Source organism: Nipponia nippon, unplaced genomic scaffold (assembly GCF_047370975.1).
Source record: "Nipponia nippon isolate SJK-2023a ecotype South Korea unplaced genomic scaffold, ASM4737097v1 scaffold_4, whole genome shotgun sequence".
NCBI classification, from domain to species: Eukaryota; Metazoa; Chordata; class Aves; order Pelecaniformes; family Threskiornithidae; genus Nipponia; species Nipponia nippon.
In genome coordinates this window covers 82,030,256-82,051,115 of record NW_028262358.1, presented here as the reverse complement: position 1 = coordinate 82,051,115, position 20,860 = coordinate 82,030,256, and the positions used below count along the sequence as shown (strand labels likewise).

The 20,860-nt window shown below is 36.8% G+C and overlaps 1 protein-coding gene across 8 annotated transcripts in view; it reads left to right on the top strand.

Moving 5' to 3' along the window:
• Nucleotides 1-19,105, top strand: part of LOC148053403 (uncharacterized) — a 200,170-nt gene extending 181,065 nt beyond the window's left edge. For all 8 annotated transcript variants that reach the window (XR_015708437.1, XR_015708436.1, XR_015708432.1 and 5 more), the window contains 3 exons: nucleotides 1,960-2,040; nucleotides 8,182-8,300; nucleotides 17,792-19,105. Coding sequence is in view for 2 of the 8 variants with exons in the window: in XM_087775782.1 (XP_087631908.1) it covers nucleotides 1,960-2,040; nucleotides 8,182-8,300; nucleotides 17,792-17,831 (240 nt within the window). In the remaining 6 variants the exon portion in view is untranslated. The remainder of the gene's footprint in view (nucleotides 1-1,959; nucleotides 2,041-8,181; nucleotides 8,301-17,791) is intronic.
• The last annotated feature ends 1,755 nt before the right edge of the window (nucleotides 19,106-20,860 follow it).

Here is a 20,860-nt window from a genome sequence, read left to right as displayed (position 1 = left end):
TTATGCCTCTTTGAGAGTGAAAACTCTTGCTTTCAAGTAATAGTGACTGGGAAGTGCTTTCTAAATCCTGAGGTACTTCTGTTTTCTGTAACCTTGTCAGTCTGAAGAAAGGTGACTGAACATTTCTATTTTTAAAAGAAATAAAGACAGATACATTGTGTAAAAGAAAGAAAATAAAGTTTGAGAAATAATTGATACTCAAAATAACGGATAAGACCCAAAGACTATTAATTGTGTATAGGGTTTGTAAGGGAGCCAACATCTGGCAAATCAAAACTACATTTTATCTTGGAGATGCTTCCACCTATTTTTTAAAAAATATCATATATCAAATGATCTTTCTCAAGTATATTTGGACTTCTAAATCTATGGATTGGATCATCTTTGCTTCTGACTTTATATGCATCAGATTTTTTGTGTAATCTAGCTTGTCTTGTTTCAGCTCAACATTTTAGGATTCTTGACCTTTTGGCTTTTAGATTCTTAACTTGAGCTATCTCAAGGAGGACTTGGTCTTCAGAAACAGCTAAGTAGACACTGTCAAAAAATTTAGCTGATGTATGACTTGCGCAATTACTTTTGAGTACCTGATCACAGGCAATCACAGGGAACAGAGCACTGACTTAACCAAACGTAGGTGCAGTAAACAGAAAAAGGAAGGTTGAGATCAAATGGGCATATCATATCATGTATTGTTGATATTCTGCTGGTTATAATGATGTTTCAAGCCTAAATTTTCCACAAACTTCCAAATCATTTCTTAAACTCATAGGCACTGATAGTACTACAGATATTGTACATTGCCATACTGGTATGATCTGGACTCCAAGGTTTCTAATAACATCTGAAATTCCTTTTTTACCTGTAAGTGTTTGTTGCAAGGACTCTTTCCTTAGAATCCTACAGAGAAACAGAAGAAGGGTCCCAGTTCTTTTTCTTTACTTATTTATACTGAGTCTATTTTAAAGGTGGGTTTGGGGTTTTTTTAGACCATTACTGTGGCTAATGTGGAGTATTATTTTTTTGTGTTCCACAACTCATGGCTTCTGAGACAGCATTAAGCAGGATTCAGTCTATGACACTTAACTCACAGTGGTGTTAAGTCAATGATTAAGTCAATGAAAATTCACCAATTACTTGGGTGCTCTAGGTGGGCCTTCTTATAGGTGTGAATAGTTCCTGTGAGGTAGTGTTTTGAAATTTAGCCTGGGCTTAGCTGCTTTTCCACACACCTTCTAAAAATTGCTTAGCCAGAGGAAGGGTGGCACAGTCCGATTCTGATCTAATGGCATAATTAAAAAGAAGATAAAGCTGCTCAGTTTTCACTGTAAGATTTCATAGGAATAAATAAGTTTCAATCTTTCTTCTGCTGAAAACAAGCTGGATCACTTGTTTTGTTTTTTAATAAAGGTACATAATTTCATTATACTTGCAGAAGTGCAGACTAGCATATATTTTCAAGCATAAATATATTTACTAAAAAAATTATAGAACTGCATTAGTGTAAGCTTTATAAAATGTCTTATTGCATTTTTTTTAATACATTGTTTTTCTTCTTTGGTTTTTGAACTAAGCAGAGAAAACTTTTTCTTGCCAAGTTAATTTTCTTAATGGGGCGTACATATGTGTCCTTAAGTTATACATATTTTATCACAGTGTTAGACATAGTAGCAAGTATGTCCCTAATGTATTTTTCAGGAATCTTGTAATCAGAAAATAAGATGGAGAAGGAGAGAACAGGATTTGTGTGTTTGGTTTTTTTTTCCCCCAGATTGTAATAATTAAAAATTTAGAAAATTCAAAATGTTTTTCAAAATGTAAATGTAAGTAAATTATGTATTGCACTTGTCTGGATAGTTAAAAGAATCTGAAGCCTTCTGCCAAAAATGAATATTTTAGCTCGCATTCAACTAATATGCCAACTTATGGTTACTTACGTTTTACTTCTGTTTGCTACAGGTGAAATGGATGAATATCAGACAGCTCATTATAGAGACAAGCATGCTGCATTCCCAAAGTAGGATGACAGAACAAGTCACGGTATGTATTGTAATTTCAGTGCTACAATACATCTTCAAGCTGTCTGAGGTAAAATGCTTACTAAGCACTGCATTGGGGCTGTCAGATTGCTTCATGGGGTGGTAATTAAATTGAGGCAGTTCTACCGTTCCTTTTGTGGAACTAAGCCAGAATTATCTGTATCCTAAAAATATTCTACTGTAGAATGTTGGGTGTAGCAGGAGCACAGTTTTTTGCATATAAATTCTCCTTCATGGAAAACATCCTATTTCTCACAGTTTTTTTCTCACCTCTATAGGTTGTGGGGGAGGAGAGGTGTTTTGTCACTGGACTAGTTTAAGTCTGATGGAAACTGGTCATCAAAGATGGTATTTCGTTTAAGACTGCAGACGCTTGGGCTGGATTCCAGTTGTGACTAATGGGGGTAAAGGATTGATGGTCATTGTGGCCAAAGGTGGCATTAAAGTTTCCTGCCTGATTTACAGTGTTCTCAGCCTTGATATAATTTAGAATAGCCAGGGGCCCACTCAGCTGTGGTTGGCCACTGCCTCAAAAATAAAGCTCAGTGCATGCAAAGAGGCAATGTGATAAATGAAAAGGAAACTTCTTCTGGTCGTTTCTGGAGACTAGCTGCGTTATTAAAACACGTGGGAGCTGCCATGCTGGGTCAGACCAAGGATCCCGGCAGCTCAGCATTCTGTCTCCAGCAGTGCTCTGGTATTCTGCGCTGAAAATCAGTGCTAGACCAGAGTGACCCTGACTCTGAAATGGTGCTCTGGGTGGAGAGTCCTAGCACTTTCAGTGTCTCCTCATCTGGAAATGCTGTCACTCATGTTCTTCCTGAGACAGGGTAATAAGAATTGCAGATAGCATTAGTGATATAGGCACACAATGGACTTACAGAGCAGCATGATAATGTTCTTGTTTTCTTCTCTGCTTATTTCCTAGTGAGTCCGACCTTTCTGAAATTTGTAAGTTACCTAAAAACTTGTAGTAAGAAAGACAGGCAGCGCAATTCTTCTTAGTTCAATGTCAAAAGTATATGCAACTCGTCTAACTGCAAATTTGATTCCAAAGATATTTTTTAAGATTGGAAAGGGTGAGGCTGATGTGTAAAGGAGGCTCCTGTAGGATAAGTTTCCTATAATGCACAAATGAGTTTATTTCGTAATTCAACATCCTTTAGAAAATTGTTTGTTTTGAGTTCAGTTGATTTAGTCAGACAGTGAGAACTGAAACTGGGGAGAAATAGCATACACATGCAAAACAGTTTTTGAGTGTACAATGTGGAGGAACTGTTAATGGGTTATCTGGAAATAGATGAAATCTCCTGCAAAAGCTATATTTAAATTGTCCTTTTTTTGATGAAATGGTGGTGAATATGAATGCATGATGAGAAATCCTGAAAACCACTGTTGTAGGATTCAGACCATAAGAAAAGGTTCTCTGGAAGAAACAGTTTCTTGAAATAGTGTGCTAAAAGGCTTGTCCCTTTCCAAACTGAAAAAAAAAAAAGTGTGAAAGTACTTAAATCAGTGTCCAATAAATAGATACGTTAACCAGAAAACTGTTACGTAGGAAAGAAGTTGCAAAGGGTGGCTTTACTCCATGGGCTTTCAACTCATCAGGGTCTACCTATAGTCAAGAGAGCGAGAGAGAGATGGATTCCTATGGGGTAATTCAGAATAAGAATCTCAACTGACTTGGCTCTCACCTTGAAGCATAATTTGTCATCAAAGGATATTGTGACAGGAGACAGTGCAACTGTTTCATTAACAAGATTTCTTATACCATTCTGATTATAAAAAGGCTTTTTATTGTTGAAATCTGTGGTTTGCCATTTTTTTTTAATATAAGTGTGAATCTGGCTCAAATATCTTGTACATCACAAATATTACTTTTGGAAGATATCATTTTCCATATTAATTCATAATTTTCCTCTGATTATTGAATTTTGAAGCACATTATCTCCTTGCTTATTTGTCATTTTTTTGCCTCTGGTAAACCATGGTATATACGTGTTCACATCCTTTGATTTTACTGCTGTTTTTCCTGGTTCCCTTGTTATATTTGCTTCCTTCTGTTTGATCTATTATACTCAATGAACAGCAGTTTTCACTTAGACTAATCTTTATGCTTGTTTCATTTTTAAAGAGTATATTATAATGGCATTAGTGATGTTACACTGAAGTCCCTAGTCCTGCAAAGGCTGATTCTTGTTACTCACTTTGCACAATGTGAACAGTCCCACTGGAGTTCAAGAGTTACACACATGGGCATAAAGCTTTGTGCACTAATTGCCTTTAGTGGGCTCATTTTCGGTATCACAAAGCCCCATTTTCAGGTTTGTTGATCAGATCTGAAAATGCGCTTTTCACTGGAAACAATTGTAAAAATATGTCCTCAGCTGGGAACCTGGAGAACAGAATTTTAATTTGGAGTAAATTAAGCATATATCTTGAGGGACACATCTTGACCAGCAGTATTTTATGACTATTTGACAATCTGTTATACTCTTAAAACATAGAAATAGCTTTATTTTTGTACTAACATTTTCACAGTTGCAGTTCATAACACAAAGCATAAAGTGGTAAAAGCAATGCGTTTGATTTTTTCCCCACATTCTTCTACCTGGAGGAAAGCAGCTAGAGTAACAGGCAGTAATTAGCTTTCATCCAAATTGTGTATGAAATTTTAGTCTGTAAACTCATTGTGCCTATGTCAGCCTGAAGATTAAAGTCTTCTTAACTACATAGTGACACAGCAGGCTGAGCAAGCTGTGAAGGAGCTGGTCTGGTTTGTTGTATAATATCTGATCTGTGGATCACTGGAAGAGTCTGGATTTCTGTGTCTGATCCAGACATACAGAAGTCCACCTCATTGTATCTGTCTATTTTAGTAGATCACTGTATACCACTGGGGTCCGCAGTGTAGCTGACACAATTTCTCCAGTGCTGGAAACGTATTATTCATTGAGATGTTAGATGCATACACTCCAATAAAGTTAACGTTTAACCATCTTCGCTTTTGGCAGCATGCTACAGCTTATTAATTAATTTGGTTGCTGTTTTCACTTTTTTTTCTACCACTGTGGATACAATCAATGAATTTCAGGTGTTCTGCAGTCAAGAAGACAGCTATGCATAATGTGCTCTGAAGTTATATTGAGATTATCCTTCAAGCTTTGTTACTAGCACAAAAAGGAAAATATTCTAATGCATTTATAAATAGAGAGCTTATAAGGAGTGAACTGTATTCTCTTCCACTGGAGGAATCCTAAACATAGCCAAGCAAAAGTGAATTGACCTCAGATAACAATTTCACCTTCTCAACTTGGGACAGTCAAAACTTTCTTCAGCTGTAGCAGACTGCCATCTTGGCTTTCCATCACCTAGTATCCAGGATGACAGTCTTCAATTACCCTTTACCACTGTTGCCTTCTCTTACTTATTCCTTCTGGCAAACCTACCATTTGCATCTGATTTAAAAGAATTAATTTCAGTTTCTAAGTCTGTGAGTTCCACTAGTTGTTTTTTCTTTACCTGGAAATAAAACTAGATCAATTCCATTTCAGTTCAGGTACCGTCTAAATGAGTTAGATGGTGCACACATTACTGCTGTAACCTAGAAGATGTTTCGCCATCTGGAGACCTCAGCATGCCCTCTCACTGGACAAAAGAAGGTTCCCAGCAGGCTCACTTTCTCAGTTAGTATGAAAGAGTACTAAATCAGAAGTTTAGTTAATAATATTTGATATTTAGGTTTGATACCTTTTTCGTTATTTCTTAAAGACATCTTCTGAAGGATCCTGAGTTGAGAGAGTGGGAGGAGAAGAAACAAAATTATAGTTCGTGTCCTTTATTTGTGCCTAGATTGTTGGAAAGAAGAAGGAATGGGCAGTTTCTGTGGATACCGTTTTTTTTGTAATCCTTCCACATTAATTTTCCAGATATTGATGACTTTGGATAATATTTCAAAGAACCAGCTCTGCACAAATATCGTCAATGAAAGTAATGGCGATAGGAGCTCAGTGGTTAAACAGGCTTAGAAAAATGTTTTGAGAAGTAATAAGGGATATATTATGATGGCCGTCATGGTAGCAGATCCTTTATTTATATCACTGGACTTTATAAGAATGGAAGTCTATACTTTTGTATCTTTTAAACCAAAGAGGTAGCAAGACATACTGGTGATAGTACTCTAGAGTTTTAATACCCTCTCTAAAACATTGCCAGTGTTAGGTTGTGTGGCTCATTTAGCTTCCCTGTGCCCATGATGTCATTTGCCCAATAAGGATGAACGAGAAGGACGATTAAAAACACTGTAAACACTGTTACACTTTAAAATTTCTTCAAATTAAATCAGAGGTTGTTTTGTCCTAATAGATACTTTGCAGACAGAAATCAATTAGTCTGATAGCATTACTCTTCTCCAAAATGGAATCGTATTGGACCGGTTTGATGTCTTCTTATAATTGCACACTGTGTGGTTCTTTGACTCCTCTCTCTCCCTCAGTCTGTGAATTTGAAACCATCAGGAAGATGTCACATTGGTATGAGTATTCTTCAGTGATAAGAACAGTAATTGTTGTAGGGAGACTTCTTAATCTTGGGTCACTCAAATCCCTTTTAATGACAGCAGGTGCTCTCCAGAACAAGCATTAACAAGAAGAGATTATGAGGTAACCTGTTGTTCTTTATATCTCAGCATCTCGTGACAAAGCTTACCATCAGCCAGTGTGTTCAGAAGCCAGTCAGTACAGGAAAAAAATCAAATGTGACTCAGGAAGGAACTAACGTTTTCAGTACTAAAGAGTGGATTAATTTTAAAGGCTGAATACTGAGAACTGTTACATTTATATTTATATAAGATAATTATATGAGTCAATTATAAAAGCAAGAAAAAAAATTAGCAGAGGCTAAAAAAATGGAGCTGCAGATATTCACAGTGTAATGCAATCAGGAAGAAATTCTGCTTCCTCAGAAATCAAAATCTGAAAGTACATCTTGCCAGATTTGTGTCGTGTTGCAACTTGCTTTTTCATTCTACCCCTCATCTTCTTCCCAGCTGTGGCAAATATGGTGAAAGCGAGCTAGTCATTCATATTATCAGACTCTAGCACTGCTAACAGTATGACTTCATACATATGCGCTTTTGCTGTGGGCTGCTTAGCATTTACAGGGTGAACTCTTGAGCTGAATGTGCTCAGGGTCTAACAGAGCTCTCCCAAGTATGATCACAGCGCAGTAAAACTGTCTGTTATTTTCAGCGCTCAACCTTTTGTGAATTTCTGGATCCAAATACCAACTAAATTTTGTTAAAATAAGATTTTATTATCTAATCCTGTCCATTTCCATCAAGATCATGTTGCAAAATTATTTGAGTAAAGCATGTCTATTGCAATCTTTGTGAGGTTGAGAATTAAGCATAGGATAAATCACTGCATTCAGATGATAAAGCCCACTTTCAAAAGCAATTCAAGAGAAGATTTTTTTAAAGGTATTTAGATGCAGAGGTGTACCTAGCACTTTCTAAGAGCACACTAATCTCAGTGAGTGTTAGGGACTTAACCCTTCTTCACTCTGAAAAAAAAATCAGCTAGGCTCCTATCTTTGCCTCTAAGTTCCTAAATACTTTTTAAAAAATCTGGCCTTTGATAACCCAAATCCCCTTGACTTTCAGTAAGGCTTTTCATCCTGAATTCTAGATCCTCATAGGTTTTGAGGGTCTAACTCTCTTAAATTAAAATATGAGTTAAAGGCCCAGGTACTTTTGAAAAGCTGAACCTTGGAGCTCAAGTCACTTCTGAAAGTGAGCGTTAGACTACTAATCCCCTCAGGTACTTGTGAAATATTTTCCTGTCACCTCTGAGAAACTGTTCTAGAGGAATTTACTTTGTTAACCACTTGCTTTGTCCTGAAGTTTTTATAACAAGCTTGTGTAATGTTTATTATAGAGAATTTTTTTTTTTCAAAAAAGAATAACAAAACTCTTTTTTAAAATGAAAAATTATAAATATAAGAAAAGTATATATTTATGCTTTCAGCAGGCAGATGTGTTTTTTAATGGAATTTAAAAAAATGGAATTTTTATGATGAAAAAAGCAACAGTAAAAGCAGTGATTATATTTTTCATAGTTCATTTGCCTCCCTGGCTCTGCAGATCTTGTACAGAAGGAAAATGAGATCCCTGGTGAAGCCTACAATGTCATTGACTCTGAAGAAGGACTCAGAGACCCATTGGTGTTTAATGACCCTTATTGGCCTCTACAAAAGAAACTGGTATGATCTACTAAAAGAGACATATGGTTCTTTAGAAATATTAAGAAACACTGTTTTCTTCATGGGTAAAAATTGTAGTCATGCGTTTCTAAACACTGCCTGGTTTTAGATGACTGCTCTTAAAATGGCAGTCTAAATTTGGTGAGCAATTGCATTAATTTTTCATTAATACTCGACCAACAGCAGTGGTATTTTACCAACAATGCAATCATGCAATTTTAATGCTCTTATCATGCATTATCATATCAAACAGTATCATATCATATCATGCAGTATCATATCAAACTAAATAAAACACAACAGATAAGAGAGTTAAACAATACAATGAAGAGCAGCTACACTGTTTTGTAGGGCATAGGCACATTATATAATGCAATTACATGGTGATATCCCAAAGTTATAGGTAAGTGTTGGAATCTTGTAATATTTCTGTATTAATTTCTTCATTAGAGTAAAATATATACTGTGAGAATCTTTATTGCAGTTGGAGATGAGACAGTGGCAACAGAAGGAGATTAGAGTAGCAAAGCAAAGGAAAGGAAGGGAAGGGAAGAGAAGGGAAAAAAGGAGAAGAGAAGCAAAGAGAAGCGAAGCGGAGAGGAGAGGAGAGGAGAGGAGAGGAGAGGAGAGGAGAGGAGAGAAGAGAAGAGAAGAGAAGAGAAGAGAGGAGAAGAGAAGAGAAGAGAAGAGAAGAGAAGAGAAGAGAAGAGAAGAGAAGAGAAGAGAAGAGAAGAGAAGAGAAGAGAAGAGAAAAGAGAAGAGAAGAGAAGAGAAGAGAAGAGAAGAGAAGAGAAGAGAAGAGAAGAGAAGATGAAAAGAAAAGCAAGAAAGGGAAAGAAGGAGAGATAAGGGGAAAGCCAAACATTTAATGGCAAAACAAAAAAAAGGAAAAAAAATAATTTTACAACGAAGAAAACAGTAGTGGACATTCAGCTAGGACAATATAGGAAACAAATAGGAAAAAATACATTGCAGTCATATCACAGAATGAACTATATAGGGCCAGAGCCTAATGTATGAGTAGACTTTGGTTGCAGGCAGTGATAAAGTGGTGAATATATCTAAAACGCTCAGTAGATACCACGGTGTAGACAGATTCTGATGGGCAACGTTGTATTTTGTGCTTCTCTCTCTAATGTGTGTCCCCAGAAAAAGAGCATCTATATGACAGACACTCCACTGACATCTTTCACTGATTCTAGAGATGCGGTGCCTGTGGTAAAACAGAAATGCAGAGCCTTACTTTCAGTTTCCCTAAGGGGTGTGCTCATTTTCTAAACTTGAACCATCCAGAGGAGGAAATACATTGAGCTGTTGGATTTGTTTTCTTAATCAGACTTTTTAGTGACTAATTTATCTTTTCACAAACATTTGTAAAAACAATATGATAGGTTCTGCTAGCTTATATTTTTTTCCTGCTTTAGTATACTTCTCAATGCTCCTTACAAGGGATGGAATTGAATCTGGCCATTTTTTGAAAAGTTTTGTGAGAAGTAACAATTTATGAAAACCAAGATTCCTCTTGAAAATCAATTCAGCAGCTTGAAGTAATGTTCTTGTCATATGGGAATATTAATATGAAAGAAAAATGACATGGATATATAAGAAATTAAACTAACTGCCTGTGTAGAGATACCAAAATGCGCAGTGGTGAATACTCTGAAATGTTTGTTGCAAGATCCTACCACTCTACAGTCATCAGAGATGCAAATGTTGAAAATTTCTTTCTTCTAATACCATCCCAATGATTTGGAAAAACTGTAATATATGTAGACTGATTCATTCCACATACCACATGTCTCATGTCATACCCTTTGTGTTGCTGGGTAGAATCCTCTAATAGAAGTGCATGGTCCAGCTCAGATTTTGCAATACTGTAGTGGGAGGAATGGAAAAGGTGCCTCTGCCTCTCTCACTGTGACTGCAGGAGGGAGAAAAAAGTTTAGCGGGGAATGTCAGAAATTCTGACTTTCCTGTGATGGGGCTGATGAAATGCAAGGCAGCAATGGTGCCCTGTAAAGAAGCCAAGCCATTTATTCTTTCTGGCAAGGCAAGAGAAAAGCAAGAGAAATGGTGATTCTCTGAGTCCCAATAAGACCTTTTTACTCTATTCTGCTAATGTAAAGGGCTTTAGGATGGATTTGCATTCACTTTTGAGCCCCTTTGCGCTACTAGAGAGTTTAAACTTGACACCCCCAGTCAAAATTCATTCTCTGGTCAGCTCCCCTGGTAGTACAATTGCCTTCTCTTGAACCGTCAAAGAGGTGTGCTTCAACAGCCCATCAGGTTCAGGAACCAAACTTGAGTGTTGCTTGTCCGAAGTATTGAGGAGGAATCAATTGACCACCTTGCCTCTTTTCTGAGTTGTTATCCTTTAAATGTTAGTGTTGACAACCATAGCAAAACACACTATTTTGAGAGGATTATGCCAGCTTTAAGTGTGCTGCCTGGTGAAGGCCAGGAGGAAGTATAGAAGCATTTACGAGACACTACTGCAATTTCCCTTTAAAAAAATCTAGTATTGGTTTATTTTACTCTCTCTGTTGCATTAGTTATGAGGTGACTAACAAATACGAAAAAACAGTATGTAAACCAAAATCAATTAAGGGTTATCCAAAGAATGTAAATATATTTGAAACTGCAATCTAGTTTGGAAGAAACTCAAATTTGAATTAGAGATCTATTTTTCATTGCATATGCCCTGCACAGACATAAAAAATGCCAGTAAAATGGATGGCAGAATGATTTTGGTAGCTTGGCAGACTTACCCCACTGGTTCATTTCTCTCTGTGTTGACTTTGTCCCTTATGTTCCAAAGATGGATAAATGTATTAACGTGTAGTTTACCGCACAGGTCAGGGGATCTTTCTCATTTAACCTTGAAAACAAATGTTCTGTCTGCTCTGCATGGATAATTCATAAGATTTAGTGGCTCATCTCTGTATGTTTGGCATTCAGAAATGTTGCTTCCTCCTCAACTGTGTCACTGTCTTCTGCACCAGTTAGGTAGTGCACTGCTGCTGAAAGCTGATTACACATTTATGGGGCTAGACTTGTGTCACACAGAGATTTTTGGTTCTTTAGCATGAAGGCACGATATGTTGCTAATGTGATGAAAATCTCCCGTTCTCATGAGTAGCAGAACATAGTGCTTGTATGTTCTTTGGGCACAATCAAATTGTGTTGGTTGAAGAAAAACATTTGGTGTAATTTAGAAAAACAAAAAGGCAATGGACAAGCAAGAATCATCCTTAAAGAATTTTCCAATAGTCAGTGAAATAATGTATATGCATATATGTGATTGAGTATAAACACATAAATAAGGAAAGAATCATAGCTAAGAGAAAATAAATAAAAGGCAAAGATAATAACATAGCCTTGAATTGCTCACTGTTGGAAGTTTGTGTTAGCTGAATTACTGCACAATGATATCTAGAATGCAACAGTACTTCAGTGTATATAGGATAGAAAGCAAGCAAAATGAGAGACTAGAAAAGACAAGATATAAGGTCGGTTATCTAGGTGAGGCAACTAGAAGATGTGACACCTCTGGTGAATATTGTACAATTTTTACTGGGTAAACTTTACACATATTTCTGTTTAACTCCAGACCTTCATGAGCTGCAGAAGTCATACTAGCTACAGGGCTAAAAGAACAAAAAACTGACCCTGCTTCAGAGAGCTTGCAGTTAAGAGTAAGATAATCGAACAGTTGAATACTATCAGGATACACCCCTCCACATCAGGAGGCAGTGAGTCAGTATTGATCTGCTGGGTAAGCAGCAATCACATCTCATCAGTAGCTTAGTCATTATTGAGTCTCTAGTCATCATAGTAAAATAAAGATTTGATATGGGACTATGTCTGGGCATATACTCACAAAAACTAAACATGTTGTTCAGCTCCACTTTGCAGAACTATCTTTTCTGTCTGGACAGAGAATATTTGTGAAGGTATGTGGATGGGAGCACTCATAATACTTTCTCTCAGACTGAATGAAATATAAAGGCATTTTAAGGACAGTTCATATTCCTGAAACCATAGCTACACAAACAACTCCAATTGGCAAAAGGCATTACTGCCATAGAATTAGGCAGTTACCATAACCTACTGTTATTATTTCTTTTTCTCCTGTCCCTTCTGCAAGCACAAGTATGGGTGCTGCTACACAGTGAGCCTCAACAACTGATGCAAATTAAAAATACCGTGATAAGAAAACAACTAGGTTTTTAGCTGCATAAGTTCTCCACTCAATTCATTGTGTCACTGCAAATATGCTTGTGCCACCAAAGGAAAAGAGATAGGAGATACAAAAATGAGTACTACCACCTCTTAGGAGCAGCACTAATTTTTTCTAGCTGAAGGTGTGCCTAGAATTGTGGCAGTAGAAAAGCTGTCCCCAGAAATAAGACAAATAGTGATAACAGTGTATTGTGCCCTACAAAGGATGGTGTTGATCTTGGGCTTATTGAATATTTGTCATTTTCATGAAGTTTTTGGCACAGTAGCACCAGTAGTTGATTAGATATTTTTAAGAGATCCTCAAGAATTTAATGTTTTTGTTAAATGGTGTCTGTGCCTATTAAAAGATATACTGAATGCTGTGCATAATTATGTTCATAAGAGAACAGTATTAGGACAGCTGCTGAGATTCAATTAATTTTATGGGGAGATAACATTTTTTTAGTTGACAGAAAAGTTAAGAAAGATGGGCTTGACTGGAAAAAATCTGACTCCTGGCAGGTAGCTGTGTCCTTGTGATGGTGGTTAAAAGTGGCATATTATTCTGCAGGGATTTGGGAAACACCCTGCCTCCCCTAGGCCCAGGGGCTGCTGCAGAGCAGCATTGCCAGTGTCCATGGGCAGCATGAACAAACTGGCTGTGCTCCTTGCAGTTGCTGCTACTGCTGAAGAGGAACTTGTATCTGAGCTGCTTCTCTCTCTTTCTGGTCCCTGTGCTGAAGCTGCTTCAAACAGCAGTCTATGTACGCACTCCACGATTTGGGCACTACTTTTAGAGTCCTATGTGCCTTGGAGTGAAACGTCCCTGTTATGCTCAGCTCCCAAAGGTGTGCCCATTGAGAGCAAAAGAGATGTCACCTATAGGCCCTCCTGCCTTTTGCTGATGAGTTAAGGTCAAACACCTTCTGTGACAGTCCATGGGGCAGGTATGCCATCATCCCCAGTGCACTGTCAGGGTGCAGGTACCAGCGCCCGACAAATATACCCCAAACACAGCCAGACAACAGGGTCCGTAGAGGTATTCTGATCTGAATGTAAGAGTACATTTTATTTCATCCATATGTGCTTGGAGAATAGGGCATACAAATTCTTCTTGAACAGCATGGCCAAGTTAGGTTTGTCCATGGTTCCTCACCATGTTCTTTCCAAAGTATGAATCAAGACCAAATGCACAGTACTTATGGCAAGTAATTTCTCCCACTCTTCCCTTTCTCTTCCCCCTCCCCTCCCAGCTGACACACAGTGACTATAGGGGGCAATGCAACCTCATCATACAGCCTGTGTATGTCAATTACATACCACATTAATAGGCAGAAACTTTAAAGTCTTAGTTTTTACTTCTTGCTTTTGAATAATTTGTATCATGATAAACTATATTGTTATTTGGCCTCCATAAAATGGAAGGTTTTAACTTCAAATAAGCTTTTACAAGTTAGATTTTTTTTGTTTGTAAATGAAAGTTAATAAATAATGATTTTATTTCATACTACTAATTCAAATTAAAATCTAAAATAAAAGAAGACACAAGAAACAAACTAAAATAATTTTGAAATTCATTTGACATTGATCACTAAGCATAACTGCTCCAAGTCTGTATGTATCTCTTATTCATGTAATTCAATCTATATGCCTGTCAATATTTCTGATGCAGTTTAATTTCTTCAGATCAGTTTCTTTCTGACATAATGTAGGCTTCCAGAAGTCGCTCCAATTTAAAGTGCTTACAATGATACTCATATTTTCCAAGATTTTGTGAAAAAATGTTTGTTTATATATTAAAAATCATTGTCATAACAATAAAAATATTCATATATTAAATTGTTTCATTGTATTTTTCTTGCATTGATTGAAGTGCACTTCACAGTAAGCAAGCAAAGAATGATAACAATGATAATTTCTAACTCTTCTTGTTCAACAGTGTATATTTGTGTACCTGAGTTTTCCTTCCTGAACCTTTCTGCTTTTTGTAAAGGAGTAGTTAGAAGATACAGAGCTGAACTTCTGTTAACATGATTAGAAAAGCTGTTGTTATAGACTATTTTCTATTATTTTAATTTTCTTTCATTACAGTTTTTGACAGTTACTGTTTACCAGAGTTTCCGTGAAGCAAAAATGATTTAATGTTCAACACATGCATTAAAATGTGTTCTATTTTAGTATGTTAAAACTGATAGAAATATAATTTAAGCAGAAATCTGTGCTTAACAGTGCAGCACATAGAACCTCCAAGCACAGATGAAACTGGAACTTCTATTTGAAGGGAAAACAAAGCCAGCAGTAATCTACCTTAATACTTACAGTTAGAGCTGTGTGATATTTTTGTAATGAAATTCAAACCCAGGTGAAGCTAATGTAGTGTGGGTTTTTGTTGTAGAAGCAAGGCGTAGTTTGAAACCTAAGCTTTCAGGCTTGATGGCTTTGTATGGCTCATAACCAAACCCAGAATTTTCAGCTGAAGTTCCATTTCAATTTTCTCATCCATTCAAATTCAGACCTGACTGTTAAGGAAGTAAGTCTTGAATTCCAGAGGAAAGTCCACCGACTTCACTGAATGCTGAAAATTCTGTTTCTAATCCTCTAATGTGAGCACTTCAGGTTTACTCAATAGCTTACTGACCTTTACTTAGCCATGTACACATTTCAGTGGGAAATTTCAATGCTTTTTCACTAAAAATCGTGTTCAACAATATTTCCTGATCATTAAGACCTGTGTACCTAAAGCATAGACCGAGAACATCTTCTACAAGCCCAGAATACAAATCTATACCTTTCTACATAAGCACAACCTCTTTCTTTCTGTCGTTTGTCAGATTCATGTGAAAGCCAGTTTTAGTAACTCCTGGTATTAGATATTGCTGGTGAGTCTGACTGGTTATTTATGTGTGGTAGTGTTAGAATTTGATCCTTCCTTTCCAATCTTTGTCCCAGAGCAGTGCTCAAAGTGAGGGTAGGAAACAATCTATTAAGGTTGATGGGCCATGTCTATCCACAAAAACAAAAACCAAAAAGCCCCAAAAGCTACAGAATAAAGTTTATAACTTTGAAGAAAGAAGTGAATAGTTGTTCATCTGAGGAACTGTAGGGGCAAAATAATTAAAAAGAACAAAAGTATCAAATTAAAACCATGGTTACCTACTCACCACGACAAAAGAGTTCAATCAAGTTAAACAGACTTTCACCTTGTTCTTTCTTCTAGATGGCAGCTGAAGTAGTTACTGTGCTAAAAATGTAAAAGGCAGAAAAAAATTGTAGTCTTTCACAAGGGAAGTGCCGAGTGATTTGATAAACTCATGTAAAAATGGAAAATAATTAAAAGAAGGTAACATTCACCAGAATAAAGTATGAAATAGAGGAGACACTTGCAAGATGTGATGTAGACCAGTGATGACTGGAAAATTTCGGATACGGTGTCTGTTTTTAAAACAGGACCAAAAAGAGATCCTGGGAATTAAGACTAGTGAACCTCACCTTGCTTCTGGGGAAACTGATTGAGAGTCTAATTAAGGATAGAATAGTTCAGCACATGGGTAAGTATAACCTAATAGGGTCAAAGCTGCATAACGTCGGTAAAGGGAAAGCACGCTTCTCTAACCTGCTAAAGTGCTTTGAAAAAGTTAATAAAATAGTAGATAAAGGTGACCTGGTGAACATAATTTATTTGGATTTTCAAAAAATTCTCGATAAAGTCCTTCATAAAAGACTATTAAGGGAAAAATATAACTATGAGGTAAGGGGCAAAATCTCACAGTGGATTAAAAAATTGAATAAATGATGGCAAAAAACTTGTGCTGAAAGTCTTCTCCTACGAGTGTAAAGAGGTTAATAGTAGGATGCTCTAAAGGTTCACATTGGTGCCAGTGTTACTTAATATGATTTTTAATGATTTGGACATTGTATCTGCTAAAACTGACATTAAATGTTAGTTAGTCAAAGTGAGAGGACTGTGAGACTAGGACAGAATGGTTAGACTGACAACACACACATTTTAACTTGGATAAGTATAAATTTTGCTACTCATTTTATCGGTTATTTTCACGTCCAGCACCATATTATATACCATGATGTTGTAGTCAGAATAATTTATCTGCTTTCTGAGCAAGGGTCCAATAGATATCACTGCAGCATCCATATAAAATGATTTGCCCTCTATAGGTGTAGGAGTAGACAGGGTTACATGAGAATGAGGAATTCCCATCTGTCAGGTCACTCGACCTTTTCCTCAGGGTAACCAGGCTGCATGGCCAGAAAAAGAGCTGTGTTTATCATTAAAAAAAAATCCTCCTTCATAAATACTTAAAGGGAAGTCCTATTCCTGTTGGATCTTGCTGGAGTGTCTGTGTTTTTTGAGGTGCTGTTAACTTAATTATGGCACTGAGGAAATCACTGGCACTGCCTACTGTCATCTGCAGCCCAGAAGGTTGTAACCCACTGCTGGTTTTCTTTGGAAGCTCTTATCTGTTACTTCCCAGTACTCTCAATCCAATCTCCTCTTCATGAAGTGTCTGTAGGAACTGCATTCAGTTTTGCATCTCTTTCTGGTATGAGCATCCCTGCTGGCTGTCACCTACTGTTAAAGAGGATCAGGAACCTTTGCTTGATCAGGTTCATTCAGAAATGACCTAGCTAATAGGTTCTGGGGTTTGGGTTTTGAGTTTCGTTGGGGGTTTTTTGTTTGCTTTATTTTTTCCCCCACTGTCCTTTCTATACTGCATTGAATTTAAACCTGTAAGATTAAAATACTACCCACTGAAGGACTAAAGTAGCATGTGGTGAGACCATGACCTTATATTAAGCATATTATATGTAAGATACTCAGTTCATGTGGTGCTGCAGGTGTCACATCCACTCTGTCAAAACTGAAGTCCATTCAGGTTTTTTTAATGGTAAAAAACTGAGACCTAACACGATGTCTCCTTCAAAACTGATATGGGTTCATCTAGTTTTAGTGTAAGCACAATGAAGGGAATCGTTTGTGTTGCTTTCTATAATTCTTCCTAAAAAGAATCTATTTTACCGTTTATACTGAGGCAAAAATGCAGTCTTTGTAAGATGCAACATTTTGGACTACGAGTAAACACAGTAAGAAAAAAAGATGATTTCTTGGTGAAAGAAATCTGTGGAAATAAAACCACTAAAAATAACATTTATCTTGATCAATAACTCATGTTTTTAATTTTTTGTGGAAAATATTAATAGAGTTCTTTAAATAAAAAGAACTAACATGTTTTTTTTCTCTTTTGTTGTTGCAGCCCTGTTTGTATTTACATCCAGTCATTTATTGCCCATTAAAGAAGTAATGCTATGTTAATGTAAGGGAAAAAATCAATGCTACTCAGATCAGTAGCTGTGGGGAAACAGTGCAGCAGCTGGTTTGCAAACAGCAAGCCCACATAGATCAATGAAATTACAAGCTAAATCTGCTGATGCTCACAAACTGCTCCAGCATTGTGATGTCTAACCTTTCTCAAGTTCAAGATCTCTGGCAAGCCAGCAATAGCTAAATGGAAAAAAAAAAACAAAACAAAAAAGAAGACAAAAAAAAAAGGCAAGAAAGAAAGAAACAAAGAAAGAACATAACCGGCTGGTGGAGAATTTTAGCATGATATGTAATATTCCACTTTTGAAGTTATCAGTATAACTGCACATTTGTAACAGATATAAAAGCCACTGTAATCTCCCAGTGAGCAAAGCTGCGATCTACACACTCTGGAGATTTTCTTCCTTAAGAATGTTCAAATCTGTCACATGTTACCTTGAACTGTAACACTGGAGGGCTAGAGAGCACTTCAGTAATGTGGTTGTTAATGTGAATTCCAGAAAATAATTTATCAATGAGCAACAGTACAGCTTCTGCCATGTGCAATGTCTTTTATTTTATGGCATTGTTGTAGCCTTTAAAATGGTTTGAATTTTGTTAACTTGTAAATTAAACATGCAAAATATTTTACTTGTTGAATGCAAGTTTCATTTGCATATTTTATGCTATTTGTATGGTAAGGGAAGGAGCCCCTTTTACCCCAAGGAAAACAACAGTGGGATTTATCAGTATCATGTGAATAACATGCTTTTCAAATGATTATTTTCAGGGCAGTCCTCACCCTATTTGTGCTACTTTTTTAAACACAGCAGTATTTTTCAGGAGTTAATCGGCAAGAAGATAGGGAGAACCAATCTCTGAAGATTGCTATAAAATGCAATACATTTTAAAAATGGAAATAAGTTCATTCCAAAAGCAGAAAAAAAAGCATCTTGATATTCCTTCAAATATTGACATGTATTTCGTGGGGGACAAAATGTATACTTTGCAAATATACAGTTCTTATTGTCTACTAATCTCCTGTTGCTTTACATATATTAATTAACTGTCACAGTTTGATTCTGTTCTACTGTATCTGTTTTGCAGGTTGTAAATAAAAAAACATCAAAAGGTTGGAGACATTTTTTTGGTCTTCCAGCCAGGGAGTAGCAGAACAGAAAATGGAAGTCCAGTCCTTATTAACTGTTCTCTGCTATTGTAGGCTTGCAATATTTTACAAACCAAGAACATTCAAGAATAAAATCAACAGTGGGGTGAAGTGTGATTATTTCTTGTACTGTCAATTGTTTCTCTTGTAACAACCATTTTGGAATTTGACTTAAAAGTTACTTTTCTTCGCTAACTTTCTCAGATACCTAGTAATGAATAAAATGAAGGAAGGTTTTCATTTTGAAGTGTTAGATTTCTGTTTCTCTTTTGCTTATAGGCCTTCCAAGATAGAGCCAGTTTCCTTTCATTGCTGATCTTTATGTCGATTTGTTACTTTACAGTGCTGTTTGGCAGTGCTGATGGCAGGATATTTCATGCTTGATGTGGAGGGAAGACTGATTGTGCAATACCCGTAATAGTTACTAACAAGGTGAAAGTTGACTCTATACATAAATGCTGCTGGTGGTGTGTGGACACTGATGGAAATCTCTCCTTCTACTCCACTTATTGGCTAGGAATGAGAGAGATGCCCAGCAGAGGCTAGGAGCTGCTGCTCCCAAGCCTGATCCAAGATCCACAATGGTTGTAAGGAAACGCCAGCATTTTCTCATAGGGTCGTAGTTCAACAGCATGAGTGTGCTCACATTCAGGACAGGAGTTTGGAGAGCTTTGTCTTCAGGTTTTATTAAGGTCTCCTTCTTTATTTGGACCTTATTGAGAAAACCCTTGTGAAAATACTGAAACTGCTGAGACACATCTGAGCTAAAGAGAAGGGTTGGTAACAGCACAACCAGGATTTCACGAAAGGTGTCTTTTAAAGTAAAATATGAATTTGTGATGAAGACTTTGTGTTCATCAAAAGTAAATGAAAAACCTTCTGCAAGGAAAACTGTTCCCATGAAGAAATTGAGATGAAGCAAGTATGGGAAGAAAAGAAATTAATCCAGTCTGTGTGCCTAGCTCAGGTTTGCTTTGTCCACCTGACAAGCAATACTAGTTGTTATTTTGTTTGTCTCTTTCCATGCATAAAAGTTTGGCAATCAAAGTATAAACCTTGCGCATCATAAAGAAGTGTATTATTGTAGTGGAGAAACAAAAGGAATGATTGTGGGGGTGCAATTGCATTGTTCAGACTTTTTTATTATAACAAAAACATCACCGTGCCCAGATATCCCCAGCAATAATTCCTCTTGACTGCAATAAGTACCTACTTTTGAGGAAGAGAAAGCTGATGAGCTGCAGGCTTCCCTGCTGCTAAATTCATCTAACAACCCACTCCTGATGTTTTCTGCTTTAAAGACCAATAGGAACTTTATAGATTGGTTGGATGCTCTTCTTTTGAGTCTAGCTCAGATCCTGAAACTTTTCTGTTGATCTGAAAAGATGGATGCAGTTTGGTTACTAAGCAGCATCAGATCTGAGCATTATTCAGCTACACTATCACACCAACAGTGGGGATACATGCAGTTTTACAGAGATTTGTGACTATAGTTCTGCCTAATCACCCTGAATGTAAAGGACGTACGGGGTTTGTAGTTTAGCCTTATACCTTCATCTGCACTATGTGTGAGAGTTCATCTCTACAAGGATAGAAACCAAAATCCTGAAATAAGCATCCTGAAGTATCTCAAAGCTTTAAATCTGGGCTCACATCAAATCTGAATTTTGAGGCTTTGGTTTCTATCTTGGTCATCACTTCTGATGGTGACCAAAATGAGAAGTGAGAAATTAAGATCTGTCTCAAAACTTTCATTTAAAAAGAAAGATCGGCTCCTTTGACAAATAGGAATATGGTTGGGCAATCTCTTTCTCTGGTCTCTGTTATTGTCAGCAATGTGTATGTGCTGAATTG